Genomic DNA, 22604 nt, shown 5'->3' with positions numbered 1-22604 from the left:
ATTATATATAAGCAATCCATTTGCATACAATATATTAACATTAAGTTATCAAAAATATTGTAATCATATGTCGATACAAAATATCATGGCATAATAAAGTTTTCCACATAAGATACCCATTATTTGCGAATATCAAACATGTCGACGTTGCGGGAGATGCAACTCCTCTAGCTTCTTCTGCAATTTTAAAGTTGCTTCTTCAGAGTCAAGAACTCTTGAAACAGGCTACGAATGAGCATTGGCTTTAATTGAACTAGTAGGAACATCAGATGCACCAGCTGTTCCCGAACCCTTCCCAAAATTAGAGCTGATCACCTTTGGTTTCCACTCCTTATTTGAACCAACTGTTGATGACATATAGGAATTAATACTTTGCATATATTAATCAAGCATCAACTATCTTCAGGTGAGAACATAAAGTAGTCCAAACATTTGTAAAGAGAAAACATTTTCATTTATGGTTATCAAGTCATCACTCATAACTAAGTAATATGAAAAGAACGAAAAAATCAAGTAATTTTGTGGTAAAGGTATCTTAAGCTTTAAAAGTTTTACTTTTCATTTCTCATAGTTACACTGTTATTTAAGGGGATACTTCTATTTACATATGGGTAATTCACCCATCCTTCTCTGTTATAATGATGATTTTCATTCAAACTTGCAACAAACATTCTACTGAATTCTATTTCACTTAGAGGAAAAAGTGATTGATATCCATTTACCAAAATTAGTTATAGATTCCAATGATTATAAGGAGTAACATAATGGGTCTGAACTCTGAACATCCTTAATCAATCAAACAAAGGAGGGCATTCAACTAAACTTTCTTGGTCTAATTGAATTTAGATAAATCTCATCTCTAACAAATAACACACATATCTTGATAACTTAAGCATCCATGTACAGTCCAGCAAAAAGCTTAAAATCAAATTTTTTTAAATATCAACATTCACATAGACTGCACTAACTTTCATTATATCAGAATGGGATGGGAGATTGTCGAGTGCAAGCTAGACATGCATCATAAATCTTCACTGGACAGCTAAAGATTCTGGAACCAATTAACTATTTTTTAAAACTGATATCCACTTCATTGATGAGACCAAGTTGGACTATGTAGCTCCAAACTATCCATCTCAACCCCAATATAAGTCACAAAGAGAAAACATTGAAAAAATATCAAGGAATAAACACCTCTTTAAAAATATATATATGTTCCAATAAAGAAACAAAGGCAATAGATGCATGCTTGCAGAGAAGTAACACAATTAAGGAAAAGGAAGAAACTTAAAGGGAGATTAACATATACCTTCGGATGGCTATGGTCTGTATCTAGCTGTTCTGTATTTCTACAGTGAAGAGATCGGTTAAAGGGTAATCAAATCCAAGCCTTTGTACACACATTTAATTAATATATCTATATATAAATAAATTAATAACTAATAGAAAAGTCTATGCACCTGGAAATGACTTTTAACATGATAAATTGTCAAGCCTTCAACTTTCATAAGCTTCAACACACCCTTTGGAGTAGCTCCTGTAAGTTGAAAATACCAAACAAATTAAAACATAACATATTTTGGAAAAAGTTTCATGAGAAATGAAAGTAACGCACTTTCACTGCCTCCCAATTGGTTGACAGCTTCAATAAAGGCTTCATGAAGTTCTGGTGTCCATCGCATTCGTGATTTTGCTGGGGTGTCCACTAATGCTGTAACTAATATTAAGGCTCATCATAACAGTTGCACTTGCAGCAGCAGAGATAATACAAAGACAAGACAATAGGAAACCTTATTATCATCACAGTACACATAATATCCATTTGCATTCTCTTTATCCCAAGCCAGCCAAGTCTCACATTAAGCTAAAATCTAAGTGATTTAAAACCAAACAATACGAGAAAGGATATATGGACCACTAAATAGGTTCATTGAGGATGTAAACTAGTACTGTATTGAACACCTAATCTCTCCATTGCCTCCACGACTTGTCTCCTTGCTTCTGCTAGCAAAAGAGAAACATCGACATGTAATGGCAAAACATGATGAGTTCAATCAAAATTCAAAGTACCCAGACTCGAAATCATACGAGTTTTTATCAAACTCAGACAACAGTACACCGTAAGAAGTACCCTAAAACAATCAAACCAGAAATAACCAACCTTTAGATAAGCCAGTGACGCAAATAACCAGACCAGAAAACGGACCGGGGAATCGAATCGTTAAAGGTTCAGAACAAAGAGAGGTAGGGGCAGGGGACATTGGTTCAAGGAAACATTCAGACAAACCAAATTTTCAAGGAAACAAACATAAGTTCAAAAATGAACAAAAATCAATCCAGATATAAATAACCTACGACACAAAGCTTTTTAGTTAGCTTAACGGCGGCCTTTAAATTTTCTAAAGTTCCTGATGACACTTCGGATCATGCCACGAGAAATCGAACCTAGCCACTAAAGAAAAACAAAAACAAACGAATAAATAAATATTACTTCCAATAACACAGTAGTAACTAAAAAGAAGAGAGTCCGAAAATACAGTACCAGACATTCCAGCTTTAAGACAACCAAAAATAACCTCAACAGATTGAGACCTTGGACCTAAAGTTCCCATTATCTTGGTCATTGCCGGGAAAAAACTCTGTAAAGAATACAAAGGAATCAGTTTCCAAATCTACCAGGATCCGATCAGATTCCCTGGAAAACCAAAAACCCTAAACAGATTGACTTAAAAAATGAAAGGGAAACTTACAACCTTAGATGGCTACAGGATTGAAACCATCCTAATTGGCTAGTCTAAAACGCAATTTCCTTCAAATCTAACATAAACCCAGAAGAATTTATTCAAATCAAAGAAATCCCACAAGTTCCCAGTTCAGAAACATTAGAAAGTAGCAAATCAAAGTTCTACCACCAAGCGTAAAAAATATGCGTACGAGAGGGGGAATATGGGTGTTATAGATGCATAGATGGAGTGAGCTTACGGTGCAAAGTGGATGGAGAAGAGGAAGTAACGAAATTGGAAGGAGCTGGTTGTTCTTTCATCTCCACATCTTGAGTTATTTTTGAGAACCTGAAACAATTTCAAGGTTCAAACTGATTATCGGGGGGAAGAAGTGGGAAGGATGAAAATAATGGGGGGAGGAGGAAATTAAAATACGACTCCTAAAGATGACACACAATTAAAACTATACTCCGTGTTTTTGTAAATTTTTTGGATTATGACTATTAAATATGACACACATTATTGTAAGTCATAAATCGTTCAGATTTTAAAAAACATGACATTTTTTTAATGACACCATGTTTTGCAAGTCATAAATTAGCGTGTGTCATTAAAGGTATATTTTCTTGTAGTGATATAAACAACTTTCTCCTTTTTAATGATATATATATATACACGTCAACATCATTGACAATTAGATATGAACATGTTAATATATAGCTAAATAATACTCATCAGTTCTAGTACATACCTACAAGAATAGGTTAGTGATAAGGGTGATGAGATGAAGAAACAAATTAATATATAGCTCATTGCTGGTGCTGAAGGATTGGAGGAAATGCAATGGAGAGTTAAGGAACTGGAGGACGAGATTGAGAGGCAAAAAATAGCAATATACCAAGGAGCAGAAGAGAAACTATAAGCAATAAGACAGCTTTCCTTCTCCCTGGAGCTGTTCATCGTGTAATCATCGAAAATTGATGCAATCATTTCAAGTGCGAGATCTTTGCGTGTGTTGGATCTACACAATACCCGTTTTCGCATTCTGCTGAGTTCCATCAGTAAGTTGAAACATTTCAACTGTTCTCTTTCGCGCTGGTGGGTTTTGTATTCATTCGGATCATTTTTGGAAATATACAGTAAAATAGTCTCGACTAGTTTGTTGTTTTTGAAATTTTAGTGGAAAAAATAAACATTTACTCAAATATTAGTGATTATTTTTATAATTTACTTTTTTTAATTTTATATATACATTATGTCACATTAGTAATTTGTTAAAAATCTAATAACAATTAACCTTTAGTGACCACATTTTAATTAAATAAAAATAAAAATGAACAAATATTATATGTCTTGAATTTAACGAGAAAAAAATGTATAAAATTAAAACGAAAGTGATCAATATTTTAGTTTACCCAAACTATAAATGCTCCTTCTCAATCAAGACAAGAGGTATAAGTGGAAAGCTTATGGCAGCGGTCACCAGAAATATTCTTCACCGGAAAAGGGAGTTACTAGACTTACATTAAGCAAAAGAAAGGGGTTCAAAATTGGTATCATTCCTTGCTGTTGAACTTCATTGATGATTTTCAAGACTTGTCACAATAGTTTGTGCCCATTTTCTGCCAAACAAAGCTATCCTTATCAAAAGAAGCCCTTCTCAAAGTGAGCCATGAGTCCCTCAGATTACACTTTTGTTATTATTTTTCACGACACTCATTTTCCTCTTGGATTTATGTTGCATTTTTCTATTATTTTAATATTATAATATAATTATGTATATTATATAAATATGAATTATTATGGTGTATATATATATATATTGAAAAAACATATAGTTTTGGAGTATATATATATTATATGTTTAAAAATATATATGTTATATTTTTTAATATATATATATATATAAATTTTAATATATATATATATATAATTTTGGAAACATACATAGTTTTGAAATATACATTATATACTTTAAAAATATATATAGTTTATTGAAAAATTTATTATACATTTCAAAATATATATTTATTATATATTATTATTATTATTATTGCTATTGTTATTAATATTATATTATTTTCAGGTTCGTTCCAAATCAAAGTCCATATCTATCAGTCCAACAAGGTCCAGTTCGTAAAAATTCAAGAAGTTCACTAGAGGCCCTTTGTTTTATTTTTTATTTTATTTACTTATTTTTATTTAAATTGGTGCCCTGATTTTTTTTGCAGTGTTTTTTTTTTTCATTTAGTTTTTTTTCTAATATCGATTCTATTTTTTAAGACACTCATTAAATTTTTGAATAATCGTTAAAGGTAAACAATTTGGATCGAACTTAAGTTCTAATTCAAATTTTAAATTTTCGTGATTAAAATAATCAGATAATCAAATGGTACTGAAAGGGTAACTTGAGGGTGCTCATCCTTCATTGATCGTAAACGATTCCCAAATCTGATAAATTTCTTGTAAGATGTAGATCCCGTAAATAGGCAAAACTTAGGTATTGAATCTGCCTAAATTTAAAAGTGATCAATGGCGACTCCATCACAAATCCGAGTCGAAACATGAACTTGGGACCTCCTGAGGGATCGTTGCGACACACCTTAAACTCAAACTCAAACCAAGCTTACACTTTAAAAAAATCGGATCCAACCCATACTCATTTAAAAAAAACTCAACCTAATAAAATCAAATCAAATCAAAACCTATCAAATTTGAATCCCTTAGCCGTACCTAATCAAAACTAAAAAAAATCTAAATCAACAACAAGCTCTACCATAGTCAATAACGAATGTAAGAGTTGCCTAAGGTGGGACAATCTTAGAATCTGTTTATATATATATATATATATATTTGTTGATCATTTTGTTTGGTGGTATCAATCCTAAAATTTTATTGTGAACATCCTACCATAGTGAAACACTTCAGCACCATCACATGCACTTTTATCAACTGAAGCAGTCTAAGCCATAATCTACTTTTCACCAACTTCTTTGGGTAAACAACAGGGAGATAAATCATCCTCCTTGGAAGAGAGATACAATTTTAGGTACAAAAGGCTCTGCTACGTCAAGTTAATATGGTTGAAAGAAGTTCTCCAAAGGATAGAAGTTCCCTATAGAGATTATGAACAATATACTCTCATATAATGCATCATCAACATAGATTTTTCATCAATTAAATCCCATAAGAGTGCACAAATCTCCTATAATGAGATCATATTAGTAGATGGGCAACAAACCTATTCACACCTTTTATTCTTGCATGTAATTAATTAAATTATGACATTTCAAAGGGATACAAGGCTGGCCGAAACCTCTTGTAATCATTCGGCCATGCCCCTTCAAATCCTATAAATAGACTAGGCCATTTCCATTGTAATCACACCTTTCATATAATTTAATCAAGTGAGATTTCTCTCTTTTTCTCAAGTCCTTGGTGACTTTTATCGACTTATCAAGTAAATCTATACTTGTGGCATCAACCCCATCTATTGATACTTATGGTTCTTATCTCTATTATAGATAGAGGGTCCAAGTCCTTTCTACCACCCCTTGAATATACTTATAAGGTTAGGTCCTTGCTCTCATATAGCATTGGTTCTTCCTTAGTTTATTTAATATACTATCCTACAGTTTTCTTTGTTACATAAGCCCAAACCATTGCCATATCAATCATACTTCCTCTACCAATCTTATATCAGAAATAGCCCTCCTTTTCACCTACATCAACTACCAAACCATTATATTAGACCCATTCACTTATTTATAGGTTGTTTTGCTTCCTTCCTAGATCCACAATCAATTGAAGGTACGAGTCCTTACATCAAGTTATTTTGGTGCCTATGACGCCTAAACAAGTACAACAAGATCATATTCATATGAGAAGGAGTGTAGAGGCCTTGCGAAAGAATAAGTCTGTTGAGTTAATCGATTGATGGAATTGGCCAAGAGGGGGTGAATTGGCAATTAAAAATTTGGTGGAAGCTTTTGTAGAAATTTGAAAGTAATTGCACAACGATTTAGATTGGTTCGACTTTCTCAATCAAAGTCTACGTCCACTACCTTAGCTATCCACACTAAGGATTTTCCAACAAATTCACTAATTTTTTCTTTCTTTTGAGGCCAAAGAGATAACCTTACAACACCCTCAAGAATATACCCCAATTCTTGAGAACACTCTTTCCCAAAGAGAAGATTACAAATTTACAAACTTACAAGGAAAACCTCACAAGGTAAGATGTTTGCATAATTCTAGAACAAGAAAAGAACACTCACAAATAATTACAAATGAGCACAAATGGTGTTCTTTGAAAGCAAAATGAATATTGAAAGGAAAATTGGCTTGATTTGCACAAACTTGGTGTTTGATGCTTTCTCTCTTGTTTCTCTATGATTTCTTCTTGATCAAAGGCTTCAGAACTTGTTTAAATATACCTTGAATCACTTCTGAATGTTGGGGATGATTAGTGAAGATCATATAGCCGTTTTAGTGTGAAAACAATTAATAAAACAGCTTGGAGCGTGGGGGGAATCGGTACCCCCTATGGGGAATCGGTTCCCTAAGTGTAAAATTCAAATATTTCGACCGTTATACAAGGGGGGAATCGGTACCCCCTGGGGGGGAATCGGTTCCCTCCGAGCATACTGGAATTCTCGGAGCCAAACCATTCAGGGGGAATTGGTACCCCTTGGGGGGGAATCGGTTCCCTCTGAGCAATCTGGAATTTTTGGCTTTGAAATGGTTTGAAATACTTTGTAAAATTATTTTGAGATTGTTTTAAGATTAAAACTTAATTTTACACTTTAGTAAGGATTAAAAATGATTTTTGAAAGATTTGGAGTAATGTTTTGATATTTGAATAGTTATATCGAATATACTTAGAAAATCATTTGGAAAATCTTAAAATTCATTTAACTTAATTTGTTATATCGAAATATTAAAATGTTTTCAACAATCTCCCCCTTTTTGATATAACAAAACATTTTAGTAATTTTAAGATTTTGAAATCAAGTTTTGAAATTACTCCCCCTTACTTTAACACTTCTCTCATTTATCATTTAAATTTAAAACACATTTAACACTTCTCCCCCTTTTTGTTAAATCAAAAAGACATTTTAAAGAATTTAAACAAGGTTTTGAAATCATTTAGCCAATTGATTATATATAGTATAAGATGCTAAGATCACAAGCAAGAGAAACGTTAGCCATTAGTTTCATAATCAATATTCATAATTAATGTGACATGGCAAAATTGGTCATATATCTAACATGAAGTAAATGATGCAATAATGAATAAATTTAATCACACCAAATAGATAAGTTCTTACCATTCATAAATCAAAACAAATTCAAAATCAATCAATCCACAAATTCAAACATTCCAAAATATTTAAAATGTTAAAACAATAAGTTTGGAGTTCAAAGCAAAACATAGAATCACATATCAGGATCAGGAAGAGGAAAACGAGCTCCCATAGCGGCCATTTCGTGAGTGAGTTCATTAATACGCGCGTTGGTTGCTTCGTTGTTTGCACGCATCTCCTGAAGAATTTCTAATTGTTGAGCTCCCATTGTTGATAAATGAGACTCTATAGAAGTAAAGCGCGAATCCATGGTAGCATATCGAAAATCGAATGTCTCCATAAAGGATTGAAAATATGGAGGCATTTGATGCGTTTGTTGTGCTTGCTCCTCGGGCTGCTTAGGCTCATCTTCGGCTTCATCGATGTCTCGCATTAATTGCTCAAGCTTGAGATCGTCATCAGCTTCTGGTGGAGCTCGTGAAGAACTAGCTCCCGGAGTATTTGTAGAGGATCGAACCCATTCACCGGTTTCCTTATCCTTTATCCATCCCGCTCTCGTTAAGGAAAGAAGATTAATTTGTTTCTTAAGGGAAAAAACGACATCTAGACCGACTCTAAGCCCAGCTTTGGAAAATAGATTACTCAAAATGCAACCGTAAACTAGAGATGAACATAGTTTCTTGTTAGGAACAAGATTTACAGTTTCAACAATTTCAGCAAAAATAATCTGAGGTAGGTTTATTTTAATATTGTTTTCAAAACAATGTAACCACCAAAGATCTAAGGCTCTAAGAGTAGAATAACGACCTCCGGATGGTCGAAACCACCAAGAAATCATTAGATGAAGAAAACATTCATGAAGGTCTAAGACACTTGCACTATCCCTTCTTTTATAACGAGATCCTAAGATTTGTTTTTCATTTGAAATACCATCATTATCTAATCTGAATGTATTGGCTATGTAAGCCGAGTCAATATATAAGAATTATCCTAGGAGGTAGAAACGAATTCCTATGGTTTCAGTTTCAGTTTGGTTTTTAACACAAAAGACATTAGAATAGAAAATACGAACAAGTTGATGGTAGACAATGGGTTCAAGATCAAAAAGTTTGTCAAATTTCCACTCTTGTAAAAGAGGAAGATATTTAAAATTTATATCTAACATAGCTTGACGAGAAGGAATACGTTCTTCTCTAATTTTGTAGGAGTCGAAATATTGATAATACCAAAAATGATGATTTCTAGGACCAGGATGATTGAAGCACGAATTTTGGATAGTCAAATTAGGATCAATGGGATTAGGATTAGGAATTGGATTTTGAGGATTTGGAGGTGGATTTGGTTGACGGTGTGAGCGACTAGAGATGATGACCTAGCACGTTTAGGATTGGACATGGTTTAGGAAATCAAAATAGAATGGATAAACTGCAATTTAGAAAACACATGTATGTAATTCAATCAATCCCAAAACTCAATTGAGTCCTCAGTATTTCAAGGTTCTCTAAATCAATCCTAATGGGCAAAGTTTTTGAAAACTTTTGAAAAATACGGTTTCGAGAAACAATATATGTATAGTTTTCATAACAACAACATAATTCAACACAATAATTTGAAAATCAATATTTTTTTTATTTCAAAAATTTAAAAAATTTTGGAAAATTCTTGTGTTTTTGATGAAATTAGTTGTGATATCTAGTTTCTAATCACTAAACACTTAATGATCGATCTAAAGTTCATCCTAGAACTAATTAAAACTAGTTATATGTTCATAAATTGATGAAATAGAAGTTTTGGAAAAATACCTTGAAGGATTTCGGATTTGAGTGAGATTAGATGAAGTTTGCACGTTTTTGATGATTCCAACAGGTTTAGAAGATGATATTTGAAGTGAATTCCGATTAAGAACGTTGATTTGAGGCAAAAATGGAGATTTGAGAGAGTAGAGGAGTGATAGACGGCAAGGAAGAGAAGAGAAGAGGGTTTGAAGTTTTGAAGGGTTCTGCCCGTGTATATCCAGAACCCCAAGGGGGTATCGATTCCCCTGTAGGGGGAATCAGTTCCCCTTCAAAGGGGGAATCGGTTCCCTCATGGGGGGATCGATTCCCTCTGCACCAAAATGCTAAAATCCAATTTTAAACACCTAAAATGCTAAATTAATTTCCTCTAGTGGTATTGGAAACTCATATATTGAAAATTAATCATGTTCAAACAATTAAATTAATCTTTAAATGATATTTGAACATAAAATTAATTTTTCATAAAGAATCATAAACTCCCCCTAACTAATAGCAATGAATGCAATCAAAAAATTACTATTATAAGCATTTTTCATTTATTCTTAAAAGTGCTAAAATTATTTTAAACACTAAGTGAAGATAGGTTGGTCAAACCTAATTCTCTCCTAAGTGTCCAAAATCTTTCCTTGTCTAAAGGTTTTGTGAAGATATCCGCTAATTGGTGCAATGTATCAACGAATTCTAGAACTACATCTTCCTTAGTGACATGGTCTCTAATGAAGTGATGTCTTATTTCAATGTGCTTAGTTCTAGAGTGTTGGATGGGATTTTTAGTGAGAAAAATAGCACTAGTATTGTCACACTTGATAGGAATGGTACCAACTTCAACTCCATAATCAAAAAGTTATTGTTTCATCCATAAAACTTGTGCACAACAACTACCAGCTGAAATGTATTCGGCTTCAGTAGTAGATAATGCAACACAATTTTGTTTCTTTGAAAACCAAGAAATCAGCATATTTCCAAGGAATTGGCAAGTACCGGAGGTGCTTTTCCTATCTAATTTGCATCCTCCAGAATCCGCATCAGAAAAAGCATGCAAGCTAAAGCTAGAGTCTCTAGGATACCAAAGTCCTAAACTAGGAGTGTATTTAAGGTATCTAAAGATTCTCTTAACAGCTAGTAAATGTGATTCCTTAGGGCATGATTGAAATCTAGCACATAAGCAAACACTAAACATAATGGCTGGTCTACTTGCAGTTAGATAAAGTAGAGATCCAATCATTGACCTATATAATTTAACATCTACACATTTATCTCCTTCATCTAAGTCAAGCTATGTTGAAGAGCTCATTGGAGTGTCATGAGGTTTGCCATTTTCCAGTCCAAACTTCGTGAGCATATCTTTGACGTACTTAGCTTGATTGATGAAGATGCCATCTTTTCTTTGCTTGATTTGGAGTCCCAAAAAAATGAGAGCTCCCCCATCATGGTCATCTCAAACTCACTTTGCATTAGCTTAGAAAATTCTTGGCAAAGAACATTATTAGTAGAACCAAATATTATATCATCAACATAAATTTGAACTACTAATAAATCTTTACCTTTATGCTTTAAAAATAATGTAGTGTCAACCTTCCCTTTTGAAAAACCTTTTTCAATTAAAAAATTTGACAATCTTTCATACCAAGCTCTAGGAGCTTGTTTTAAACCATAAAGAGCTTTTGTCAATTTAAGAACATGGTCCGAAAATTTTGAATCTTCAAAACCTGGAGGTTGTTCCATATACACTTATTCCTTTATAAAACCATTTAAAAATGCACTTTTAACATCTGTTTGATATAATTTAAATTCATGAAAATATACAAATGCTAATAACATTCTAATTGCTTCCATCATAGCTACGGGAGCGTATGTTTCATCATAGTCTATGCCCTCTTCTTGAGTATACCCTTGAGCAACAAGTCTAGCCTTGTTTCTCACTATATTACCACTCTTATCAAGCTTATTCCTAAATACCCATCTAGTACCTACAGTAGATTTATTACTAAGCCTTTCAACTAATGTCCATACTTTACTTCTCTCAAATTAATTTAACTCTTCTTGCATAACCATAATCCAATGTTCATCATTTAATGATTCTTTAATATTCTTAGGCTCTATGCATGAGATAAATGCAACATAATTACAAATATTTCTAAGAGAAGATCGAGTTGTTACCCCTTTGGATGGATCACCTATAATTTCACCATCCTTGACATAGTAGTACTCTCTTGGATAATATACTTCCCTTTCTTCAATGGTTGGATTCTCAAAAGGATCATGAGTTTCCTCATTTTTTGTTTCTTCCTTTGACAATGGTTCTCCAACGTCATGTCTAACGTTATTTGCATTTATAACACCTACATCATCATTCATACAAGAGTCCTTCCTCGGAAGGGGATTATCATCGAAAACAACATGTATAGACTCTTTTACAACTAAAGTTCTTTTATTAAATACTCGATAAGCTTTAGAATTTAAGGAATAACCCAGAAAATTCCTTTATCACTTTTAGCATCAAATTTGCCAAGGTTCTCTTTACCGTTATTTAAAACAAAACATTTACATCCAAAAGGATGAAAATAGCTAATGTTAGAATTTTTATTTTTGAAAATTTCATATGGAGTTTTCTTTAAAATTGGCCTAATCATTACTCGATTTATAATAGACAAGCGGTATTTGTGGCTTCCGCCCAAAAATATTTTGGCAAATTATTTTCACAAAGCATGGTTCTAGCCATTTCTTCTAAAGTTCGATTTTTCCTCTCAACAACTCCATTTTGTTGAGGGGTTCTAGGTGCTAAAAAATTATGGCTAATACCGTTAGAGTTACAAAATTCAGTAAATCCAAGATTTTCAAATTCAGTTCCATGATCACTCCTAACACTAGTTATAGAGTAACCTTTTTCATTTTGGATTACTTTTGAAAACGTGATGAATTGTTCTAATGCTTCATCTTTAGTACTTAAAAATAGAACCCAAGTATATCTAGAATAGTCATCTACCAAGACAAATACATATTGTTTTCCACCCAAGCTAGTAGTCCTAGTTGGCCCAAAAAGATCTATATGGATCAATTGTAATACTCTACTAGTTGATACGTCATTAATGGATTTAAAAGAAATTTGCTTTTGTTTTCCTTTAGCACAAGCATCACAGATTTTATCATTATCAAATTTAAGCTTAGGCAACCCTCGAACTAAATCACCTTGAATTAGCCTTTGCAAAACACTCATACTAGCATGTCCTAGTCTCCTATGCCATAACCAACTATCATGTTCATCCTTAGCAACTAGGCACAAATTAGTCATATCAATAGAATCTAAATGCACCATGTATATATTTCCTATTCTATGACCAACAAGCATAATCTGATTAGATGCAATGTCAATGACTTTACAACCATTAATATCAAACATGACATTGAATTCCTTATCACAAAATTGACTAATACTTAATAGATTATGCTTTAATCCATTCGCATATAAAACATTCTTAATTTGTATGGAAGAGGTATTACCAATAGTACCAATACATTCAATGTGACCTTTTGAATCATCACCAAAAGTCACTTCTTCTCCATTTTGGCGTTAAGCTTAATGAATCGGCTTTTGTCTCCGGTCATGTGTCTTGAGCATCCACTATCAAGGTACCATGAGTTTGAATTTGTTTCCCGTGCCTTGTAGCAATGCTCATTTTCCTACAAACATAGATTAATTTCTAATTTTTGGTACTCAAATTCTTTTGGGTCCATATTCATTAGTTTCCAAAATTCTAGTCCCCTTAGGTATCCATTTGTGTAGGATATCCTTATCTTTAGTAGTAATGAGCTCTTTAGGAACCCATATACTTCTAACGATTTTTCCATTAGAGGTTCTTTGGGGACCTCTATGATTGTAGTTTTTAAAACTTTTTCTAACAAAGTTGGATTTAGAATTTTCTCCACATTCAAAACGTTTTGTTCCAACTTTATCAAAGAAGATTTAAGATCATCAATTTTCTTTTGATGATCATCATTGACCTTTGAAAGTAATTTTGCAAATTAAATTTTTCTTTTCAAACTCTTCTAGTTTGATTTACAAATCTTTGATCTTACTTTCAAGATCGTTGTTGTTTTGGATAGCTTATTTTCATTTTTCAATTTTGAAACATCATTTTTATATTTTAAAAACAATTTCTCATAATCCAAGTCAACCCATTATATTCCTCTAATGCTCATCATAGGATAAATCATCAAATCAGATGAGTTAGAGGTTACCTTAGAATCTTCCCCGAATGCCATCAAGCACAAGTTTGCTACTTCTTGTTCCTCTTCATCAGAACCTTCTTCGTCGCTCCATGTAGCCACATGAGCCTTGTGCTTATTCTTTGATTGACCCTTTCTCTTCAATTATGGGCAATCATATTGACATGCCCCGGTTTTTGCATTCATAGCAAATAATCGGGTCCTTTTCTTTTGGTTCATTTTTGAGGCCTTCATTCGTTTGAATTTTCTTCTCGGTAAGGTCTCATCATTTTCTGAACCGTTTGGCAAACAATGCCATTTCCTCGTCATCGTCATCTTCATCCAATCACTCTCATTTTTTGTGGATTTGAGAGCAACTCCAATGTTTTTCTTCTTCTCCTTCCTTTGTGTCTCTTCAATCTTATCAAGGTCCACCTCATCTTCAAGCATCATTTCATGAGTGAGGAGTGAACCGATTAGCTCTTCAAGAGTTAAGATGTTAGATCCTTAGACTCGATGATTACCGTCTTCTTTGATTGCCACGATTTTGGGAGAGTAGACTAACTTCCTCACAAGCTTTTCATTTGAAATGATCTCCATATGATTTGAGACCATTGACAATCGTTGAAAATCTATCCGTCATAGCTTTGATATCTTCATTTGGTTTCATCTGAAATTTTATAGCTATGCGTTAGAAACTAATTTTAGATTTCTTTACCTCATGGTACCTTCATGAGTGACTTGAAGTTTGTCCCATATTTCTTTGGCGGTTGTACAAGATGAAACTCTTCCGTATTCATCTGGTCCAGAGCACAAATATGATATGGATGGCATTGGAGTTGAGCTGGAACATTTTTGTCTCTCCTTCACTCCATAATCTTGGATGAGTGAGAGGCTTGAAGTATCCTTCTTCTATGACATTCCATGCTCCCATGTCACTTGCTTGAATGAAGTACATCATTCTATTCATCCAATAGGCATAGTTAGCCCCATTGAAGAAAGAGGCTTGTTGACGGGCATCGAATCGAGACCGGAGTCGAAGTTTGAAGCGGAGGCCATTGATGACTTTGATTATCGATATAACTCTTCCCGAATGACTCAAGACGATTAAACCTTCAAATGAGTTAGGCTCTGATGCCAATTGTTGAGTTAATCGATTGAGGAATTGGCCAAGGGGGTGATTGGCAATTAAAAATTTGGTGGAAGCTTTTACAGAAATTGAAAGTAATTGCACAGCGATTTAGAGTGGTTCGCTTTCTTAATCAAAGTCCACGTCCACTACCTTAGCTATCCACACTAAGATTCCAACAAATTCACTAATTTGTTCTTTTTTAGGCCAAAGAGATAACCTTACAACACCCTCAAGAATACCCCAATTCTTGAGAAACTCTTTCCCAAAGAGAAGATTACAAATTTGCAAACTTACAAGGAAAACCTCACAAGGTAAGATGTTTGCACAATTCTAGAACAAGAAAAGAACACTCACAAATATTACAAATGAGCAAATGGTGTTCTTTGAAGCAAAATGAATATTGAAAGGAAATTGGCTTGATTTGCATAAACTTGGTTTTGATGCTTTCTCTCTTGTTTCTCTATGATTTCTTCTTGATCAAAGGCTTCAGAACTTGTTTAAATACACCTTGAATCACTTCTAACGTTGGGGATGATTAGTGAAGATCATATAGTTTTAGTGTGAAAACAATTAAAACAACTTGGAGCGTGGGGGGAATCGTACCCCCTATGGGAATCGGTTCCCTAAGTGTAAAATTCAAATATTTCGACCGTTATAAAAGGGGGAATTGGTTCCCTCCGAGCATACTGGAATTCTCGGAGCCAAACCATTCAGGGGGGAATCGGTACCCCCTGGGGGGGAATCGGTTCCCTCTGAGCAATCTGGAATTTTGGCTTTGAAATGGTTCGAAATACTTTGTAAAATTATTTTGAGATTGTTTTAAGATTAAAACTTAATTTTACACTTGAGTAAGGATTAAAAATGATTTTTGAAAGATTTGGAGTAATGTTTTGATATTCAAATAGTTATATCGAATATACTTAGAAAATCATTTGGAAAATCTTAAAATTCATTTAACTTAATTTGTTATATCGAAATATCAAAATGTTTTCAACAAAGTCACCATTGAAAATTGAGGACAGAGAAGACATAAAATCAAAAAAAATTATGACAAAATGTGATGGTTAATTGCTGGAAATTGAAAAGATGTAAATGAATAATGGTGACAATTGGGTTTAAAGATACAACTTCTCACCAAGAGTCACGATTCATGTCTTCAAAAGGTATGTACCCCTTCATCAAAACATCACGATTTTTCATTTTTCAGGAGAAACCAAATGAAAGGTCACTTCCAACTAAGATATCCTTAGAAGAAGATCTTTCCGAAAAGATACATGTTGGTAGATTATACTCAAAGAAAGGCCTTAGGAATCTTATAAAAACCTATTGGAAGTACCCATTCCTCTAAAGGATACAATCCTTTGCCGAAAGAGAAGATTGAACAAATAGCTAAGCATTTGGAAGGACACAATGTTGGACCCTTCAAGCATACTAAAGGCTTCGATTTGAGGAAAAATCACCCTAAAGAAGGGGGATGATGCAAGCTCGTTCATATAAAGATGTTTAATTATGCAAGTTACTTATTTGATAAAACTCATAACTAACAACCTAAGTATGAAATGTAATTGGTTTATAAATGATCATAATAATGAAAAGAAAGTAAAGTAATATAAAGTCTAAGAATACTCCCTTGTAGATTAAGTAAACAATGCTTGCAAATGGTGAGAACGAGCTTGAATCACCTATGTTGTACTTATACGGATATGAGGACGAGTACATGCAATGATGGATTCACATGTATTTGAGGGTGGACAAGTGCCTATTTTAAAATTTAAATCTTTTTAATTAATTATTTATTTTACTGATGATATCCATCTTAAAATTTTATATGTTTCCTCTTATTCAAAAATTTTGTGTTATTAATATATGTGTACTCACTCTAAAAAATATTTCAAGAACCGTCATTGGATACGAGGATGAAAATGAAAACCAATAATTTTCAAAATTATAGGATAGGAGTTAAATAGGGTACGGTTCTTAAACTATGCTACCCATACCACTAATCTGTCAAACCATTCATCAACACCAACAAAACTAATAATCCAAGTAGCCTTTCATTAAAGTTTCTTACGCTTACATACTACAGGGACGGAGATCCTTATGGTAGAAAGGCTCTCCCATGTTAAAATTTATATATTTAATATAATTTTGGTTTAATAGTATTTTAGTTCATGTAAAATTAAATATTTAAATTTAAAAATATAAATTTTATTAAATATTTAATAAAGTAGGATCGAACTAAAAAATGATAAGTATGTGTTCTCAAATTTTTAGTTAATTATAATTTAGGTCATTGTAAGTTTAAATATAGACAAATTAAAATTTGTCTTTTGAGTTTTAAGTTTTTTTTTTAATTTAGGTGAATACAAGGTAATATATGTACAAAACTTTCAACTATTTGACAATGAACGTTTATACCCTACATATGTGCTTGAACTCGGGACCTCAAGATAACAATAATCTCTAATCACTATGGTCACTTGATTCATGTTGAATTTTAAATTTAAATATCTAATAAGTATTTATATTTTTATTAGATTAATCTACGGTTTCTTATACTGCCGTACTCTATAACTGAGCAAGAGTAGAATCCCTTGGCCGACATTCGATGTACGATTCCAATTTCGCATTCCTCTCCAGTTGGTCGAGTAACTTAAAATCAATAAAGAGAAATTGCTTAAGATCAAGCTTTAATCTCACCCTATCGATCTATGTTTCTTTTTCAAAACCTACATCCGAAGTTCTTAGTAGATTTATCATGGTATAATAATAAAATTAGCCTTCAACATTTATTAAAACTGTCATTTTAGCCTCAATTTTTTTCTGAGTATTTTGACCTCCAATTTTTTTATTTTAATTCTATTAAATATTAACGACAAATGATTTAATTAGTATTATTTAAACATTAAAGTGATCTAATTGAAATAATTTCAAAATCGATGGTCAAGTGAAATTAACCTGCTTCCATGACGCACGTCAAGCTGATTCCAAACTCAAATGCGTGCAAAACTAACAAACCACAAATCTATGCCGTAAAATTTAAGGCTTTTATAAACTGGAAATTAGGTTTTGAAGGATAAGAGATTTGAATCTTGGAGATTTTAAGGACTTAAAGAGATTTAAGTGACAAAAAGAATAGTGATGGATCACTAGATGAATGTTGATGGATGGGTAATCGTTTAGCGATGATAATGGTGGTCGGTGATGATCGAGAGATGATGATGGTTTGAAATTAAATATTTTAAGAGTTTAGTTTTTTAGATTTAAAAAATGAATTTTTTATTTTTGTTTTTGTTTTAATATATAAATATGAAATGTGTCAATAATAATTTTTTAAGACCATTACACGGTATACATTTAAGAAAAGGGTAAATTACATTATTCCCACCGAACTTTGCTTTCTTTCCTATTTTATTCATTGTACTTTAAAATTTTTAATTTACTCACTTAATTTTCAAATTGCTCATGTTTTGATTACTTTAAATTATTTTATTATTATTTTCGTATGACATGACATTTTTTATTATTTTAACATAAAATAAATTAAAATATAAAATAAAACAGTCACCGGATGCAATCACCAACCATCATCAACCGTCATAAATGGTGGCCATCGTCTCAAATTTCATAGGTTGTTTTGCATCGACACCCTGAGTCCAAATCCGACCTCCATTTTGTAGGAACTTGCTCTGAAGTCCACGAGTTGGAGGTCAAAAGTGAGGAAGTCGAAATGTTTCAGTTGAGATTCACGGGGTTTGAGATATTTTCCGATGAAACAACCATTAGATTTAGACTCAAGTATCAAGACGAATCGACCAATAAAATTCGAGATCAAATGACTACCATCTACGGCATTCGAATAAAAACAATCCACTAAATTTATCGTATTTTTTTGGGTACAAGGCTAAATTTACCGTGTAAAGCACTTTAAATCCGACTCCGATTTGTTAGTGTCCCTATCTAATCCACTCTGAATCCAATTTCAAAAATGCTGTCGGGTTGGGTTGAAATGATCGGGTTCAGTTTCTCCTCAAAGCCTAGGCCCAACTGCACCTGCCCATGATCAAACGAATTGAAAATCAAAGATCTCCCTCCCAATACAGAAACGACCTTAGATTTCTTAAGATTTGGTTCATCTATATAATTATATCTTCTCACTCTTGTGCTTTACTTTTCGTTTAAAAAATTAAGATGTTGCTTTAATTGGAGTTTGCTTCCGGGATGTTGCTACGATTGATTAAGGTTGATAGCCAAATTATTTGATCGGTTGACTTCATTTTTTTTTGCGTTTTTTATGTTTTTATATGGTTCAAGCTTATATGCTTTATATGTGGGGGGGGGGGATTTAGAAATCTTTTCAATTTGTTGAATATTGTTTAAGCTGCGTATTTTTTAGGGTTCAGACAACTTAATTGAGTTTTTGCTTTGAATTTTGCGGTAGGTTTTGTTTATTTGCTCTAAACAATTCTTAAAAAGTTTATGTTGATTCGGTGCCTTTGATGCATGAGTTTACAGTTTAAATATTGCATTAACTGAAATTTGTGTGGTCTCCCTCTGAGTTTGAAGGAAGTAAAGATTACGAGAGTATTTTTAGAGAAATGGAAGAGAATGAGATATGTATAGGACATTCTTCACTTTACGAGTGGTACGCGCATATTTCCTTGAAGCCAAAGGAATTGGGAAGAAGCACAAATAATTTATTGAATGGGTATTTCAAGGTTTTCTTCCCTTATTTTAATTCTTTTTTCTTTTTCTTTTTTATTGGGATTTATGTTTTTGATGACTGATACTTCTATTGTTTTTGGAGAAAAGGAAAGCTGAGCCCATTGAGAAGCTAAAGTTGGCACAATCCTTATTTGTTAAAAGAATGTCTGAAAGGCTTAATACTTTTTCGCTTGGGAAGGTATTTAAAGCTTAACCCTTGGATGCTACCAGCACCGTTGTTATGACTTTATATGCTTGTGTGCATATATACAGTAGGTGCAGAATTGGATATTTCTTTTTTGATTTATACACATTTCAAATATTGTGATGAGAGTTCACTATGTATGATTTCATGGAAATATCAAGCTAAGGCAAAATAATTTCCTCTTATGGTAATTTGAAGTTTTCCCCATAAGATGGAGTTTGCATTTATTGTTTTCGAAAGTTTCATAGATTCATTGGTGTTAAGTGTTTTGAATCTTTTCTAAATAATATGCTAAGGCTTCAACGTCAGCTTTTTCCTTCTTACCCTTTTTACGGATGCATAACTAGGTATCATTGATAAACATTTCACTAATAAAGAGTAATACATTACATCAGAAGGTGCGCTTTGTTTGAGTTTTGAAATAAAACGCCTGGTTGGGTAAACCCTTGCTTTCTTTCCATTCAGGTTGATGGAGATGAACATGCTGAGTTTGGCAAGAAATTTATTAACCCATGGTCTCCCTTCACCGTAGAAGAGCTTTTAAAGAAGATACAGCCACAAATCACAAAATATGATGTGAGAGAGTTTGCCAATATTTGTTACGTGTTTCTTCACTTTTTAGTCTGCTACTGGTTAGTCTTATTTTAGCCTTTTTGACATTTATTTTAGGTATACCACCTGAGTAAGAAAGCTTATTCTGGAAAAGTAGCCTTATCTTCTTTGAAGAAATATTCAAGGAATAAAATTATTGAGATAGGTACTTTTTGTGATGCTACAATATGGTTCTAGCTTGATCCTTTGAAGTCATTGTGTGGTGAGAAAAAATTCTATCCAAAATTTCCAAACCAGATCTACTTGAATAATTAGTGAGATTAAAGGTGAGGGTGAGGATTACAGAAAAATATGAGATCAAATTTGCTGCCAACAATAATATGTACTTTTGCTTAAGGCTTTCATAATATTTACAAGCAACTTCTTTCATCTTGTAAGGAACTAAATGTGTTATTCTTTTATCTCTTATTTTCAAAAGGTGGAAGGAAGTATCAGATTAAGGGGTGTGCTGGTCAGGGTGGCTTTGCTCAAGTATCTAAAGCGCATGTTGATAGGAATCCAGATGATGTTGTTGCATTAAAGGTTAATTTTTCCTTCCTTTGATAAAGATCACAGTTTTTTCACATATTGGACTCTTTTCAAATTTGTACGAACTCCTCTTGCAAATACAAAAGCCTGCTTTCCCTTGGGAATTCTACATGTACCGTCAACTTGATGAACGCATATCAGGCGAACAAATACAACAATTCTAGTTGCTTATGATTTTACATCATTATCAGTATTTGCTGGTCCAATGAGCTTTTCTGATTTTTCTAATTTCATTGTATCAGAGATCAAGCTTTGGTTTTGCGCATAAAATTCATATCTATTATGATTTTAGCATACTCATATGTGACTATCTATCTCATGGGACACTTCAGGTAGGTTAATGTCCTCATGCTACAGCTCCAGCTAAACATAAGGGAAAAGGGATGCCTCTCTTACATTTGCCATTGTGTTGTACAGGATGCCATTAATTCTTATGTTGTCACTGGCAAGTTCATGGAAGAGGTATTATGTATTTATTACACTATGGAGATGCTTTATATGTTGGAAACTTTGCATAGTGTTGGCATTATTCATGGTGATTTCAAACCTGATAATCTCCTCATTCGCTATTCTAAGTAAGTGTTGCTTTCCATCTCATCATTATAGATAATGACTGAAGGTTTAGTACAAATTTCTTGTACGCTTGTAGCTATAGATTGTTACTTGATATATTGTAAAACATCAGCAACTATAATAATGATGTTTATAAAAGGAAAACTAATGATCCTATGGACAATGTATGAACTGTTATTTCTAATCTTTTAGATTTAACTCTACCACAATAAACACTACATTCCTGATGGTTTAATGTGAATGATATTGCACATTATTTATTAAAATGCATTGAGGAGAAGAGGACTCACGATTCACCTGTTAGTAGATCAGCGCACTAATGTATAAGCCATTTGCACCTATTTAAAAAAGTCATGAAGATATCTATGCAATACTCCTTTTCACCTTTTAAATAATCAAAAAACATATGCAAAACATTTTGTTGAGTTAATCGATCGGATGAATTAGCCAAGAGGAGGTGAATTGGCAATTAAAACTTTGATAGAAGCTTTGACAGAAAATTGAAAATATTTGCATAACGATTTAGAGTAGTTCGACTTTCTCAACTAAAGTTTACGTCCACTACCTTAGTTATCCACACTAAGGATTTTTCACAAATTCACAAATTTGTCTTTCTTTTGAGGACAAAGAGTAACCTTACAACTCCCTTAAGAATTATACCCCAAATTCTTGAGAATACTCTCTCCCAAAGAGAAACGTACAAATTTTGTAAACTTATAGAAAAACCTTACAAGGTAGAATGTTTGCACAATTCTAGAACAAGGAAAGAACACTCAAAGATAAATATAATTGAGCACAAAGTGTGTTATTGAAAGCAAA

At 32.9% G+C, this 22604-nt stretch overlaps 1 protein-coding gene across 3 annotated transcripts; it reads left to right on the top strand.

Annotated features, from left to right (window-relative positions):
* Positions 1-19270: 19270 nt before the first annotated feature.
* LOC120149283 (mitotic checkpoint serine/threonine-protein kinase BUB1-like) lies at positions 19271-21887 on the top strand. 3 transcript variants are annotated; one of them, XM_039162123.1, is made up of 8 exons: positions 19275-19405; positions 19730-19871; positions 19976-20066; positions 20538-20648; positions 20742-20829; positions 21103-21206; positions 21455-21544; positions 21630-21882. In XM_039162123.1, the coding sequence occupies exons 2-8, from the start codon at positions 19762-19764 to the stop codon at positions 21789-21791; spliced, it is 756 nt and encodes a 251-aa protein (XP_039018054.1). In that variant the 5' UTR covers positions 19275-19405; positions 19730-19761; the 3' UTR covers positions 21792-21882. The 3 variants fall into 3 exon arrangements, with proteins under 3 accessions (XP_039018055.1, XP_039018054.1, XP_039018056.1); XM_039162124.1 differs by lacking the exon at positions 21455-21544 and having other exon boundaries at positions 19271-19405; positions 21630-21887; XM_039162125.1 differs by lacking the exon at positions 19275-19405 and having other exon boundaries at positions 19791-19881; positions 21630-21880.
* Positions 21888-22604: the final 717 nt, after the last annotated feature.

The sequence above is a fragment of the Hibiscus syriacus genome, unplaced genomic scaffold (genome assembly GCF_006381635.1).
Source record: "Hibiscus syriacus cultivar Baekdansim isolate YM2019G1 unplaced genomic scaffold, ASM638163v2 tig00111000_pilon, whole genome shotgun sequence".
Taxonomy (NCBI): domain Eukaryota; kingdom Viridiplantae; phylum Streptophyta; class Magnoliopsida; order Malvales; family Malvaceae; genus Hibiscus; species Hibiscus syriacus.
Note: the sequence above shows the minus strand (reverse complement) of the source record. Positions and strands in the feature narration are given on the sequence as shown.